Source organism: Schistocerca piceifrons, chromosome 4 (assembly GCF_021461385.2).
Source record: "Schistocerca piceifrons isolate TAMUIC-IGC-003096 chromosome 4, iqSchPice1.1, whole genome shotgun sequence".
In the NCBI taxonomy this organism is placed as follows: Eukaryota; Metazoa; Arthropoda; class Insecta; order Orthoptera; family Acrididae; genus Schistocerca; species Schistocerca piceifrons.
Window position 1 is genome coordinate 386,311,236 of NC_060141.1, and position 15,299 is coordinate 386,326,534.

Sequence of the window (15,299 nt, forward strand, 5' to 3'; positions counted from 1 at the left end):
AATGAGAGAGAAGTTTATCGATATGTAGAATGTTTGACTTTGTTGACAGAACCACTACCTCACCTCTGCATGCACCACTTCATCACTATCAAATTGTAGTCACTGAAGGTGTTCTTTAAGTTTTAGAAACAGATGAAAATTGGATTGGGCAAAGTTGGAGCTGTTTGGAGGATGATCAATGACAGTGAACCCAAGACTGTTGCAGATGTCGCATTGCTCATGTATGTTATGGCTTTTTTTATACTGAAGGAGAGGGTGTTTCACGTGTAGACAAACTCTTCTCCAGTTAAAAACACTGTTTCCTGCCCATGAACATAATTACATTTACACACCGCTTTCTCACATGCTACAATTTGGCCACCCCCACAAGTAGAGGGTTGCAATGTGTGTTAGCGAAGTGGGAATGTCAACTGAGTAATAAGCAACACAAACAATACCTCAAACCGATATTGAAAATGGAATAAAAATTTCAGAGGTATCACTTTTCAGCATGCTCCCGTATGAGAACAGAGGATCTGTCTGAAGTTCTTGCTCAGCTATTAGCTTTTAGTGTGTGAATGATTGGTGTAAGCACAACTATGAATGGAAACTGAAACATGTTAAGATTGTCTCAAGATATGTAAACAGGGGGAAAAAATCGTTACTGGTTCCAACTCTGCATGGAGTGATGTAGGAGACTTTATTAATGCCTATCAATCCAACCACACCATTTTCAAAGGAACTGTCCCAGGAAAAATCACAAGAAACCACAGTCTGGATGGCCAGACTGTTTCGAACACTACTCCTCCTCAGTAAGAACCTAATGTCTTTCATGCTGTGCCATTTTGCTCAGTAATAGTTATCATCAGATTCCGGCTAACCGATTCTTTATAGCAACGGGAATGTCCCTGCAAAACGAGCCAGTCCATCACAAATTTTCACTGTCATCATTCCATTATACAGCTGATAGTAGTCCATATTCACAACTGTGAATACTTTTCATGATGGCTGTAGTCACCGCAGCGTCTGTTCCTTTAGATATGCATGCATGTCCAAATGAACTTCACATCATATTTCGGAATAACACAGGCACTGCAACATTAGATAATTTAATGTTTGACAATAAGTGTGGAAGGGTATGAGAGGGAGGGGGAGAAAGAAACATAGAAGGGGAAAGGACTGTGTAGGCACATTGGAGGGGGAGGGGGGGGAGATGAAACAGAAGGCATGTCTGAGGCTTAAGAGGGAGCAGCGAAGGACGTAGAAACAGGTCGAAGACAGGAAGTTATAGAATCATGGACGTATGGAACATGGCTTCTAGGTCTTTTACAGCAATATGGGCCATGGAGTAAGATGTAGGAGCAAGAGTGAAATAAAAGCAAATAAGGATACTGCATACTCCTTGTCTTACCCCCAACCACCAAGCATACCTGTATAATCATTGCCCTTCTCTCCTTTCAATGTGCCTGTCTGCCACTCAACACTACCTCTATGTGCTGTGTAGTTATCTATCCTGTTTCATGTTATTAAATCCTGGAATTTTTTTTTGACTGATGATAAAATCAAGCAGTTTGCGGGGGATATTTCTCATTTAAGGACACAATAAGCGAAAGTCCTAATCCTGGCCACCCACAAAACCTACCCAATATCCTTGTCCATCACTACTCTACTCCTTGTCTTACCCCCAACCACCAAGCATACCTGTATAATCATTGCCCTTCTCTCCTTTCAATGTGCCTGTCTGCCACTCAACACTACCTCTATGTGCTGTGTAGTTATCTATCCTGTTTCATGTTATTAAATCCTGGAATTTTTTTTGACTGATGATAAAATCAAGCACAATGTGTTGGGTTGGCACACTCAGCTGCCTCAAAGTCTTGTAAGGGATCCGTGATCCCACGACAATAGATGCTAGTATCCGACGCCCAGGTCGATAGTAGACAGGAGTCGATTGTCAAGCGCTGCAGGAGGCAGTGAGACGAGTGTCGAGTGCAGAGTAGTACTAGACAGCGTCGAGTGAGAAGTAGTGCGGGAAAGACGGGCAAGAATGGTGGTCGAGTAAAATTCACCGGAGTATGACGAGTGAGCACGTCCCCCTGATCGTCGTGGGGTTGACCCTCACTAATACCGATTCGCGAGTGATGTGAAACCAAAGGTGACAAGTGCCGAATTACGTGTTTCGCGTCAACCGCGTCGGCCAGCAACAACCATGGATTGTAGTGAGGATTGTTGTGAATGTTAACCATCAGCATTGCGTGTGACGAAGGACTGGAAATCAGCAACCAATAAAAGATATAACTGTGATTAGTCGTGTAAGGCGAAGGCAGCAACTGCCCCAGCATTTGTGTGTTAGTAGGAAATATATATATCAGTTTGTACATCGCAACCTTTGTGGTCCTTAATAATAGACAAACTTTCTATCATTTCCATTATTCAATCTCAGAACAGCCGCATTCGGTTGAAATGCCCCCGAAACCAGCAGGAAAAATGATAGCCTTCATCCATTAAGCACACAGTCATATAATCATAATAATTAACTGTTTGGTGGCTTCAATAAATTACACAAAACCCAATAAGAAATTAAATGGGTGTGTTTCAGTCTGTAGCATCTGAATTCTTCTCACTGACACCAGGTTTATGAACTGTGCAGGTGAGAATTGTCCACACAGAATATTCTTCATTCCTATGATCACTTAGGCCTCGATCTTCAGTAGTCCTGTCATCCAAATGGCTTTATACCATTTCTTGCTCTCAATCTAACCTCTCACATACATGTCATACCCTATCAAAGCCATGGCCATCTGTGAAAGCTCCGTGTGGTCTACCAACTGAGCTGCAACCACATTTCATCTCCATAGTGCTATACTTCTGCTCCCTCCTCTCCTTTACCACTCCAGCACAGCCTCCCATTCTTTCAAGTTGTCTTCTTTGTTTTATGGTGGGTCCAAGGTCATCAAGAGAGTATGTTAGCAAGCTGAGCCTCAGATATTTCTCTTTTCATCAACACTTCAACCTCAACACCCTTCTGATAGCAGGAAATTGCTATGTATAGCCACCAGTGCAAATGAAACTGAAAATGAAACTGCATTCTCAATGCAGTTCAGCAGAACATTTTGTATCTCCAATCATGAGTGGGACAAAGTGGTTTGTGTACACTGTTCCATCCATCCACATGCCTCAGAGGTTAATTTCAAGTTTAGAATGTGCAGGCATTAGTACTTTACAGTGGAACAGGTCGCCATGAGAGGAAGTTGCCTACCAAATTTGCATACACCACATAATGCCATTCAAACATGCAACCGCTCTCGTGAAACTAACCTGAAAGATCTGCCTCTTAGTGGTTGCCAAAGGCCAACACAAGCCAGTGACTACTAAATACAAATTATGGCTTGTAGGTATTCCAAATAGAAGGCAATACAGCTGTGCACTGCCTTTTCTTCTTTTAATGCAATTAGGATGGTGTCAATCCAGACAGTACGCACCTGTGTCCACATGAACAATTTCGTATCTAGGCATGAATTATGAGCAGCAGTACAAACCTGAAGCATAGTGCATACGAAAGATGGGCAAGGGAACACCTGCAATGAAATCTGGATCAGTGACATTGGGTTGTCTTTACCAACAAGTGTAGGATTTCTCAGCTGCCAGATGATCATCACTGAAAGGTACTAATGCACATTTCAGGCATGCAGTCGCATAGGCACAACGGAGAGGACCGTCAAGTCATGTTTTGGACTAGTACACATACAAATATTAGATACAAATGTTATCAAGAGTAATTTGAGAGCTGCGCAGTATGAGACAGACACCTTCACCTTATTATCTAACTCCCGAGTTAATATTTTGGTAACAGATTAATCAATTCAAGACTATAGTATATAAGCACACTGCACAATCCTCACTAACACCTTCCTCCAGGACACATCTGCATGTGGTATTCACTGGCATGAATCCGAATGAATGTGTTTGGGACCTGTTGCGACATGTAGCGCATCATTGCAACAACTCTATCCACACACCAGATGACATCAGGAGGACCACTGTCAATGAGTGGTACATGTCTCTACCACCTAGTGGAGCACCACAACAATAGATTATGATGTGCAGAATGCCTTTATTTTCATTATTATTGTGGTTTTTTTTCCATCACAATGCTCATATTTTTAGTTTTCATAAAGCTTTTTTTGCTATTCCCTGCTCCCCTTAGATTTAAGCCTACACACATTCACATGGGTGCAGGTGGTGGAAAACCTTTTTCATCAGTTCATACATAAAAAAAACCAAGTTGAACTGCTATCCTTTACTTTAATTTTTGACTATGCATGTAAGAAACCTTAAACTGCTGAGCTGTATCACAGAAGAGGGTATACATCTTTGCCAGAAAGGTAACAATAGGTTTCTAGATAACATCTGTCTGTGTTTGTTGTAGTATTTACAAGTATATTTTGAACATCATAAAGATGTTAAGAGTTATGAACAATATGTCAAATCAAAACACCTTTCACCTGTCTAAATTTCCAAATTGTTATTTTTATTGAGCAACCAGTTTTAGCAATATATTACGTCCTCTTCAGGCCCCTGACCCACGTGTAGGAAGATTACCACCTACGGTCCAGTCAAAATAGGGGCCAGCATTCAACAACTGATATCTGTAAATTTCTGACACAGCAATCCCTTCAATCATCATTAGCTGATAAGAGATGATTGAAGGGATCACTGTGTCAAAAATCTATGGACACCAGTAACTGAATGCTAGCCCCTGTTTTGACTTGACCACAGGTGGGAATCTTCCTACATGTTAGTCTGAGAGCCTGAAGATGGCATAATACCATATTTATCCCAAGTATAAGATGGCCCTGAATATAAGACAACCCCTATTTTTAAAAGGCTCCTTGAGAAAAATTTATTGTTTAACATGTTCTGACTAATCAAAATTACAACATTTTATTGATATAAGGTATCTGCTTAAAAAGGACCTAGTCTCAACTTATGCCATCTACTGCTTGTCTTCGCCATTATAATACAAGGTGAAATAAAATAAACAAAAAGTAATTGTTTAGATTAATTTTTACCTTTACTGCCTTTTTTGTTTAGTTAGCCTGTCATCTGTGCTACCACTTCTTAATCATCATCATCATCATCATCATCATCATCATCATCATCATCATCATCATCATCATCCTAACAGGGCAGCTGTGAAACTTAAATCATCATTGTTACAAATATTTGGCTGTTTCTTTTTAACACATTGTGTTTTTTTTAACACACAGCGAGCGAATTTTGCTTCTAAATTGTTACAAAGACATATCATCTGCCCGCTGCTTTCTCACTGGTTGTGTAGAGCGAGCAGCCAACACATCCCTCCAATCATTTTCATCATACCCCATGGAGAGCATATACAACATTGCAGCAAGTAATGCTCCGATCTAGAGTTTTAGCATCTCCTATATTAATGTATGCTATTTTGAATATTTATCCAATTTTAAAGTCAGTTTGATTCAGAGTACAAATGGATTCAGGCAAACTGCCGCTTAAACAAGGTAGATGTTCATAAAAAGCCAGAGTACACAGTACAGCTTTCCAGTGTCGGAAGCAAGACAAAATTTGCTGCCAATTCAGCATTTCCATCCCTGCACATTATAGTTTTAAGCTAAGCTTCTGTGACGCTGTGCTTGAGCAACAGTGAAACACGGATGGCTATATCTTCTAGGACACCTGTTACATTTGGTGTATGTAGTATTTTTAGTAGACCTGTTGCGTTTTCTAAGTGTTCTACCAAGAACTCACAGTCTTTGGTTTACTTTCCACACAGCATTATCCATGTGATCATTGCAATGTAAGTTTTTCATAATTGTAAACCCTAAGTATTTAGTTGAATATACAACCTCCAGAAATGTGTGTTTTATCCTGTAATCGGAAATTTAGTGGATTCCTTTTAATGCTCATACGGATGACTTCAGACTTTTCATTATTTAGTGTCAATTGCCACTTTTTCCACCACACATATCATTTCTAAATTGTTTTTTAATTTCCTACAATCATCTGATGACTTTATAAGATGGTAAATCACAGTATCGTCTGCAAACAGTGTAAGAGGGCTGCTCAGATTGCCTCCTATATCATTTATGAGATCAGGAATAGCAGAAAGCCTAAAACACTTCCTTGCAAATGCCATATATCATTTCTGTTTTACTCGATGATTTTCTGTCAATTACTACATACTGTGACCCTTCTAACAGGAAATCACAAATTCAGTCACACACTTAAGACAATACTCCATAGACATGCAATTTAATTAAAGTTCCTTGTGAGGAACTTTAAGTTTATTGCCATCACCCGACATATTCATTTGTAATTTACACTAAATGTTTACAGATACACACTTACAGCTACACTGCTACATGAAAGTAACATTGATATCTGAACGAATAATCTGGTCGCTCTGTGAATGAAACTGCACTGTCGCGAAATTCGGCAACAACGCAGCCTGCAGAAGAGAGATTCTGGTAGTCTAGTTTGTAGCTCACGGCTAGGTGCTCGGAGAGAGAATGAATCTTACTGGCTGCTAGCAGTTCAGGGTGGGGGATGCACAGAATGGTTGAAAATAGGACTGCCTTCCTACATTATGCGAACTACAGGATTTATTTGATAACAAAAACACATTTGCAAGATAGCTTATTCAGCAACAAAGAAGAATTGCAGGTAACTGCCCACGAGTGGGTAAATAATATCCTAAAAAAGTGATACCATGATGCAATAATGAAGTTGTCAGAAAGCTGGCAGGTATTTATTGATGTTGGTGGGCTGTACAATATACTGAGAGATCTCATGTACATTGACTCATGTTAATCACTAAATTAGGTACAAAAAATATTGTTGTAAATCATTTTTGATTACCCACATCCAAGAGTGTTCACTTATGCACCAACTGAAGCAATAATGTTTTCTTTACTCCTCTTTGGAGGGGGAGTGGGGGGGAACAATGAGGAAAAAATGGAAGACCTTTTTGCAGATAAATTTAAAAAAACAGTAAATTATTTCCTGCACCCGCAGGTGAAGAAAATGAGTGAGGAGGAAGCATATCATTTCTGAAGGAGGAAGACAACAGTTTAATGTCTCATCAGTGGTGAGGTCACTGAAAATGGAGCAAAAGATTAGATAGGAGGAGGATGTGGAAAATAATTGACAGTGTCCTTTTGTAAGGAATTATCTTGGCATTCACCTTCACAGATTTAGTGACACATGAGAAACTAAATCTGGATGCCTGAGTAGCAATTTGTAGCACATTCCTTTGCAAAGTTATTATAGTGCTTTAACCTCGATACCATCTCACCAGGTGAAATATGTTCTGCATAGCACTATTTTACCAACTCACGTTACATATGAATCTTGTGACTGATACTCTGTGCATGGCTGAGCGATTTGCTTTCATCATCTTACTTGTTTCTACCAAACAAAGCTACATTATGTAAACAGAGACAGACACATCCCTTACTTTAACTGATTAAACACATCAGTTACTAGACTCCTACAATTTTTCCTGTATACATCATTTAAAGAATTTACTTAAAAAAAGTATGAGTTATGTGTGAAATTTAAAGCTGATTCATCATTTAAAGTTTTTGTGTTTTCAGTTTCTTACTCAATATGAAACACTAAAAAAAAGAAGTTGCTGTGTACATACCTGCAGGATCCAAACACACACCACCTGCCTCTCTTACAATAAGATCTCCAGCTGCAATGTCCCAAGCATGGATTCCAAACTCATAATAAGCATCAGCAGCACCCAGGGCTACCATGGCCATATTCATTGCTGCAGACCCTAGTGATCGAGTGCTAAATAAAATGTGATGAAAATAATGAGGTTATTAATTCTCAATATGGAAGTAGGAAATGCAATTTTTAAAATCAAATTTACAAGTAAAAGAAACTAGTGATTTTCTTTGTACCCACACCACAAGCGGAAAGAATGAAAAATTATCTTATCTCATAATGAAGTCATATATACTGGCAATGTAAGCACAATAAACAAGGCAATTTTATAATTATTTGTGTATATACTTCTCACTCTAGCAATTAAATGAGAATTTTTTTTAATGTACCGAGTGATAAAGTCAGCATAAATTTGAAAACTTAATAAACCATGGAATAATGTAGACAGAGGGGTAAAAATTGACACACGTGCTTGGAATGACATGGGGTTTTATTAGAGAGAGGAGAAAAAAAAAACAGTTTGAAGTATTGCTAGATGCATGAAAGATCTCTTGCGCGTGTCGTTTGGTGATGATCATGTGCTGAGCCGCCACTTTCGTCATGCTTGGCCTCCCAGGTCCCCAGACCTCAGTCTGTGCGATTATTGGCTTTGGGGTTACCTGAAGTCGCAAGTGTATGGCTGAAAGACAATATCAGACACCAATGCCTCACCATAACTCCGGACATGCTTTACAGCGCTGTTCACAACATTATTCCTCGACTACAGCTATTGTTGAGGAATGATGGTGGACATATTGAGCATTTCCTGTAAAGAACATCATCTTTGCTTTGTCTTACTTTGTTATGCTAATTATTGCTATTCTGATCAGATGAAGCGCCATCTGTCAGACATTTTTTGAACATTTGTATGTTTTTGGTTCTAATAAAACCCCATATCGTTCCAAGCTTGTGTGTCAATTTGTACCTCTCTATATACATTATTCCATGATTTATTCAGTTTTCAAATTTGTACTGACTTTTTGATCACCTGGTACAATTATGACTAACACAGTATGTTTTTGTAATTGGAAGTTGTTTTTTTTTGTTTTAGTAACATCAACAACATAATCACCATACTTCTTCAATTTTTCCATAAGTGTATGTACACTATCTGATAAAATGTCTCTGCTCAACTGTTGGTGGACATTAATGCGGTGTGTGTCCACCCTTCACATATATGATGGCATGATCTCTGCTGATGACTCTTTCAATGAGGTACCTGAATGTCTGGAGGAACTGCAGCCAATTCTTCCTCAAGATCCAAAACCAGAGAATGTAGTCATGTCAGATGCTGGGCTCTGGAGTGAAGTCGACATTTTAACTCATGCCAAAGATGACCCATTAGGTAAAAGTTGAGACTTTGGGCGGGTCAGGCTATTGCAGGAATGCTATTGTCCACAAAACATTGCCTCAAAGGTGCTCCTTTATGACAGGGTGCACTGTTACAAAAATGCTTGACTCCGAACCATTCCTTTACTAATGCAGTACACAGTGAGATAAAATACGTTCATATCCTTCTGGATTTCATGTTTTCTTTAAGCATAATAAGGGGCCACACACTAACCACAAAAAGTATCCCCATAATTTAACACCTCCTCCTCCATACTTCACTGCTGACACTACATAAAATGGTACGTAATGTTCTCCAGGTTTCCACGAGATCAAAACACTTCCACTGGACTGCTACTGTGTATAGTATGATTCATCACTCTAAATCTCTCATTACCAGCCATCCAGTGTCCAGATGCGGCACCCTCTACACCATCTCTAGTACTTCCTAGCAATGACTAATAAAATGTGGGGCTTATGATGAACTGCTCTATCTCTGTACTTTATCCATTTTAACTGCTGACACACAGTCACTGTGCTAGTTGGTCTAGTGGCAGCACTCTGGGAATCATAAGTGATTATTTCTTCTGATTTTATGTGAATTTTTATGACTACCCTCTGAAATGTTGGATAGTCCCTAGTCCCTGTCTGTCAGTACATGAGGTCCACCTTCCCTTGTTATAAGCTGTGGTTGTTCTTCGTATTTCTACTTCACAATCATGTCACCAATAGTCGACGTGGGCAGCTTCAGAAGGGTTGAAATGTCCCTGATGGGTCTGTTACTCACATGACATCCAATGACTAGTTCACTTTTGAAGTCACTGAGCTCTCCTGACCAGACCATTCCACTGTTACTGCTCCTCTACTGACAACACAATACTTCCTGCCTCCTTTTATACTAGCAGGTCCATCTCTTGTAATATCTAGTGGTTAATTCCACATTACATAGGGGTGCCTGGATACTTTTGATCAGATATGTACATTACAGATGTACAGTAACATGAACCAATGAATGTTTAACAATAGAAAATCCAGGTAGGAATGTAGGAAAAGACAGATTGCTACTTACCATAAGACGACACGTTAAGTTTCACACTGGCATAATTAAAATACTCTTAGATAAAGCTTTCGGCCACAGCCTTCAACAGAAAAAGAGAGACATACATCATTCATACATACCTCACATGCACACGACTGCCAACTCCTGCATCTCGGGCCAGAATGCAACTAGCACATGGGATTCAAGCACCAGTGTGGAGGTGGTGGGGAAGGGGAAGAGATAATAGTGTATGGGTGGGGACAGATACGAACACTGTCTAGGGAAGTATGCAGGGACTAGAATGCCAACAGGTGCAGTGTCAGGAGGTTGTGGGGCAGGGAGGTGGGGAAAAAATGAGTGAAACATGAGGGGAGTGGAGAAATGTGGGAGGACCCTTTGGCAGAGCAAACGGAAAGGTTGGGAGATGAGAATGGAAAGGATATAATAGAGCAGAGGGGGTGGAAACTGTTGAGTGGAGGGTGTGGGGACAATTACATTACTGTATGTTGAGGCCAGGATAATTACATGGAGCAGAGAATGTGTTATAAGGATAACACCCATCTGCGCAGATCAGAAAAGCTACTGGTGGGGTGAAGGATCCACATGGCTTTGTTTGTGAAGCAGCCATTAAAATCAAGTGTGTGATGTTCGGCTGCATGTTGTGCCACAGAGTGCTTTACTTTGCTCTTGGCCACAGTTTGGCCGTGGCCGTTCATCCTGGTGAACAACTGGTTGGTAGTCATACCAACATAAAAAGCTGTTCAATGATTGCAGCAGAGATGGTAGATGACATGGCTACTTTCACAGGTGGCCCAGCCCCTGATGGGGTAGGATAAAAATGTGACAGGACTGCAATAGGAAGTGGTTGGATTGGATGGTTTTTTTTGCACCTGGATCTTCCACAGGTATATGATGCTTGGGGCAAGGGGTTGGGACTGAAAGTGGCTAGAATGGACTAGGATGTTGTGGAGGTTCCGTGGAAGATGGAACACCACTTTAGGGGAGGTGAGAAGTATCTCAGGTAGGATGTCCCTCATTTCAGGGTATGACAATAGGTAAACAAAGCCCTGACGAAGGATGTGTTTCAGCTGTTCCAGTCCCAGATGGCACTGGGTGATCAAGGGGACATTCCTTTGTGGCTGGTTCTTGGGGGTGGTGGGAGGATTGAAGATGTGAGGGAGAAATGGCATGGGAGATCTGTTTGCGGACTAGGTATAATGCATATCTGTGGAGGCCTTGGTGAGACCCTCACTATACAGAGCAAGGAAGTTTCTGTGACTGCAGATATGCCATACCCTGGTGGCCAGGTTGTATGCGAGGGATTATTTGATGTGAAAGGGATGACAGCTGTCAAACTGCCGGTACTGTTGGTGGTTGGTGGGATTAAAGTGGACAGAGGTGCAGATGGAGCCATCAGAGAGGAGTAGGTCAACATCTAGAAGGGTGGCACGCTGGGTTGACAAGGACCACATGAAGCAGATGGGAGAGAAGGTGTTGAGGTTGTGAAGGAATGAAGATAGAGTGTCTTAGCCCTGAGTCCAGATCATGGAGATATCGTCAATCAATCTGAACCAGACTATGGGTTTGACATTCTGGGAGGCTAGGAAGTCTCCTCTAGATAGTCCATAAAAAGGCTAGTCTATGAGAGTACCATGCAGGTGCTCATAACTGTGTCGCAGATTTGTTCATATACCTTCCCTTCAAAGGAGAAGTAGTTCCGGGTTAGGATAATATTAGTGAGGCGTATGAGGAATGAGGCAGTGGGTTTTGAGTCTGAAGGACATCGGGGAAAGGTAGTGTTCAATAGCAGTACAACCATGGGCATGAGGGAGGTTGGTATATAGGGAGGTGGCATCAACAGTGTTGAGCAGGGATGCAGGACATAAAGGGGTGGGGATGGACAAGAGTCGGTGAAGGAAATGGTTCATGTCTTTGATGCTGGAAGCTACATTGTGGACATTTAGTTGGAGGTGTTGGTCAATGAGGGCCGAAATTCTTTCAGTGGGGGCACAATAACCAACCACAATGGGGCATCCAGGATTGTTGGGTTTGAGGATTTTGGGGAGCATGTAGAAGATGGGTGCGCTGGGTGTCATAGGGGTGATGAGGGAAACGGATTCAGGGAGGGGAGATGTTCTGGGAAGGTCCTAAGGCTTTAAGCACAGATTGAAGATTGTATTTGACTTCTGGGATGAGATCACTATGGCACCGTTTACAGGTGGAGGAGTTAGATAATTGGCGGAGGCCTTCTGCCAGGTAGTCACTGAAATTCGTAACAACAGTAGTGGAACCTTTGTCTGCAGTTAGTATGATTAGGTCAGGATTTGTTTTGAGGTTGTGTATGGCTGTTGTCTCTTCTACTGAAAGGTTGGTGTTCTGAGGAAGGGACCTGGGGAAGGATGGTGAGGCTAAGTTGGAGGTAAGGAATTCCTGGAAGGTGACCAGCAAGTGGTTAGATGGGAAGGGAGGTTGGAATATGGTTGGAAGGTGGTATGAACTGGAAGAGGCAAGGTTCAATGTTGGAATTAGGGTGGTTTGGTTGGATGGATAAGGAGTGCTTCCACTGCAGGGATTGGGAGAAGGACAGTAGATCTTTGACAAGTCCAGCATGGTTATATTTGGGTGTAGGGTTAAAGGTGAGGCCTTTGGATAGAACTAAAACTTCAGTGGGGCTGAAGGTTTGGGTGGAAAGATTAACAACAGTGTTATAGGAATGTTCTGGCTCTGGATTTGGTGGGGAGTCGGTAGGGAGTTTTGGGTGATGTTGCAAGTTGAAAAGGTCAGCTAGGCACAGTTTAGCTGCTATGAGGGGTGGACGAAGAGGAACACTGTGGGTACAATAGGGGCTGGATAGCAGTGCCCCAAGGCGGCAGTAGGTTGTCAGCAGGTTGGATAGCTTCTGGAGGTGACATCTGGAATGCTCCTCCAAATGCTGAAGAGTAAGGGAATCAATTACAGAAAGGTGATGATGGAGTAGGGACTGCAGAGAAGTAGTATCTTGTGGAGGGAGCAGAGGTAGTTCTGGGGAGTCTGTGCTATGGATGTGTGTTTTTGCAGTATCATGTTAGTGAGGGTCAGGGTTTGGCAGAATCTGAAAAGGTGAAAAGGTCATTGTGAAAGGAGGGGTGGGATCCACAGAAAGGAATCTTTATGATTAGGCCCTTTGGGGGAATCCGTGGTTTAGGCAGCACTTGAGAAACACGATGTGGAACTGCATTTTACCCAGGGAATAAGATTTTTTTCGTAAACTGGTGCAGAAAGATGGAGCAAGGTCCATTGTGCAGGAGTGGTGTAAAGGAAATGGGAATGATGCAGTAATGGGCAAAATAGGTGTGAGTGGTTGTGAGAGGAGCTGGATAAGTGAAAACGACATGTAAAAATGCATAAAAAATATGTAAAGACACATAGAAACATGATCTGATAAATAAAAATACGCACAGATATGTAAAAATATCCACAAATATGTAAAAACATGAAAAAACAGGTCAAACTCAGTGAAACCACATAAAAATACACATACATATGTCAAAAACATACAGAAACTTGGAAGTAAAGAAATGATGAGATATGTGTGTGTGTGTGCGCGCGCGTGTGTTACGATAAGCGAAGGTGGTGGGGGATGAGAGGGGGAGGGATGGATTAGGTCAAGGATCAATGGTTCGTGTGGCATGGGCAGGTGTGGAAAACAAAATACTGAAGTATGTCAGGATGGATGGCGTTCCATTGCCCACCCACAACCTCCTAGTCCATACCTATGCCACTCCTAATAACTGTTTTCCACAAGCATCACATACCTGTGCAAGTCACAGGTGCAAAACCCATCCAGCACTTCGTATTCCAGTCCTGTCACAGGTTTATCCTACCCCCTCAGGTGCCAGACCATCTGTGAAAGCAGCCATGTCATTTACCAGCTTTGCTGGAATTATTGCACAGTTTTTTATATTGGTATGATTATCAACCAGCTGTCCACCATGATGAACAGCCACTGCCAAACTGTGGCCAAGAGCAAAATAGACCTGTGGCACAACATGCAGCTGAACAACACACATTTAATTTAATGGCTGCTTCACTACCTGTGCCATCTGAACCCCTCCCTCCACCATCAGCTTTTCTGAACTGCGCAGATAGAAGTTATCCTTACAACACATTCTCTGCTCCTGTAATTATCCCAGCCTCAACCTAGAGTAACATACTACAGTAACATACTGTCCCCCCAACCTCCACCCAACAGTTTCCACCCCCTCTGTCCTATCATCTCCACGCCATTCTCACCTCCCACCCTGCTTATTTGTCATCCTCTGCCAATGCATACACAAGTCTTTCCTCACTCCTCTCCTGGTTTGATCCTTTTTTCCCCACCTTCCTGCCCCACAACCTCCTGATGCTGCACCTGTTGGCATTCTAGTCCCTCCACATTCCATAAGGCATTGTTCGTCTCTCTCCCCAGCCATACACTACTATCCCTTTCCCTTCCTCGCTCCCTCCAGATTGCTGCTTGAATCCCATGAGTAGCAGCATTCTGGTCTGGCAGTCACATGTGCATGAGGTGTGCTTGTTTATGTGTATGAATGATGTGTGTCTCTCTTTTACTGATGAAGGTTGTGGCCGAAAGCTTTGCGTAAATGTCGTAATTGTGCCTGTCTGCAACCTGTCTTCTTTATGATAAGTAGCAATCTGTCTTTGCCTACACTGTCAATGAAAATTTGAGGAGATAGTATAAGAACTTACACAAAAATTAAACCCGGAAGAGAATATTAAAATTCATAATTACCCATGAACTATTGGCACCAATTCTGTGACATTCTCCAAAACAACTTTCAGTTTTTCAGGGTCACGACTTGTTCCCATTTCAACCAGCAGTAGGGCTTTCGATAATTCTAACAGGAAAAAAAGAATTACAATTAATATATGAAAACAACTGAAGCCACAGGTAACTTCTTATTTAAATTTTGAATAATTTGCATCACTACATACAACATCAGTTACCTGAAATTTGCTAGCATAGGTGCAGGCACACCCCCACTGGTTTATGATAACACATAGGTACAGAAAGAACCACATTCATGAAATATTGCCAAGATGACACTGCTCTGCCACTTGATTTCTTTCTTTCTTTCTATTTTTTGTTTTGTTTTGTTTTTTGGGGGGTGGTGGGGAGGGGGGTGGTGGGGGTGGGGGGGTGGGGGGGGGGAGATATTGC

The 15,299-nt window shown here is 41.6% G+C and overlaps 1 protein-coding gene across 1 annotated transcript in view; it reads right to left on the reverse strand.

Annotated features, from left to right (window-relative positions):
- Nucleotides 1-15,299, reverse strand: part of LOC124794872 (inositol monophosphatase 2-like) — a 45,264-nt gene that overhangs the window by 10,617 nt on the left and 19,348 nt on the right. Inside the window, exons 4-5 of the mRNA XM_047258552.1 lie at nucleotides 14,871-14,976; nucleotides 7,664-7,815 (exon numbers count right to left, since the gene is read on the reverse strand). Coding sequence (XP_047114508.1) covers nucleotides 7,664-7,815; nucleotides 14,871-14,976 — 258 coding nt within the window. The remainder of the gene's footprint in view (nucleotides 1-7,663; nucleotides 7,816-14,870; nucleotides 14,977-15,299) is intronic.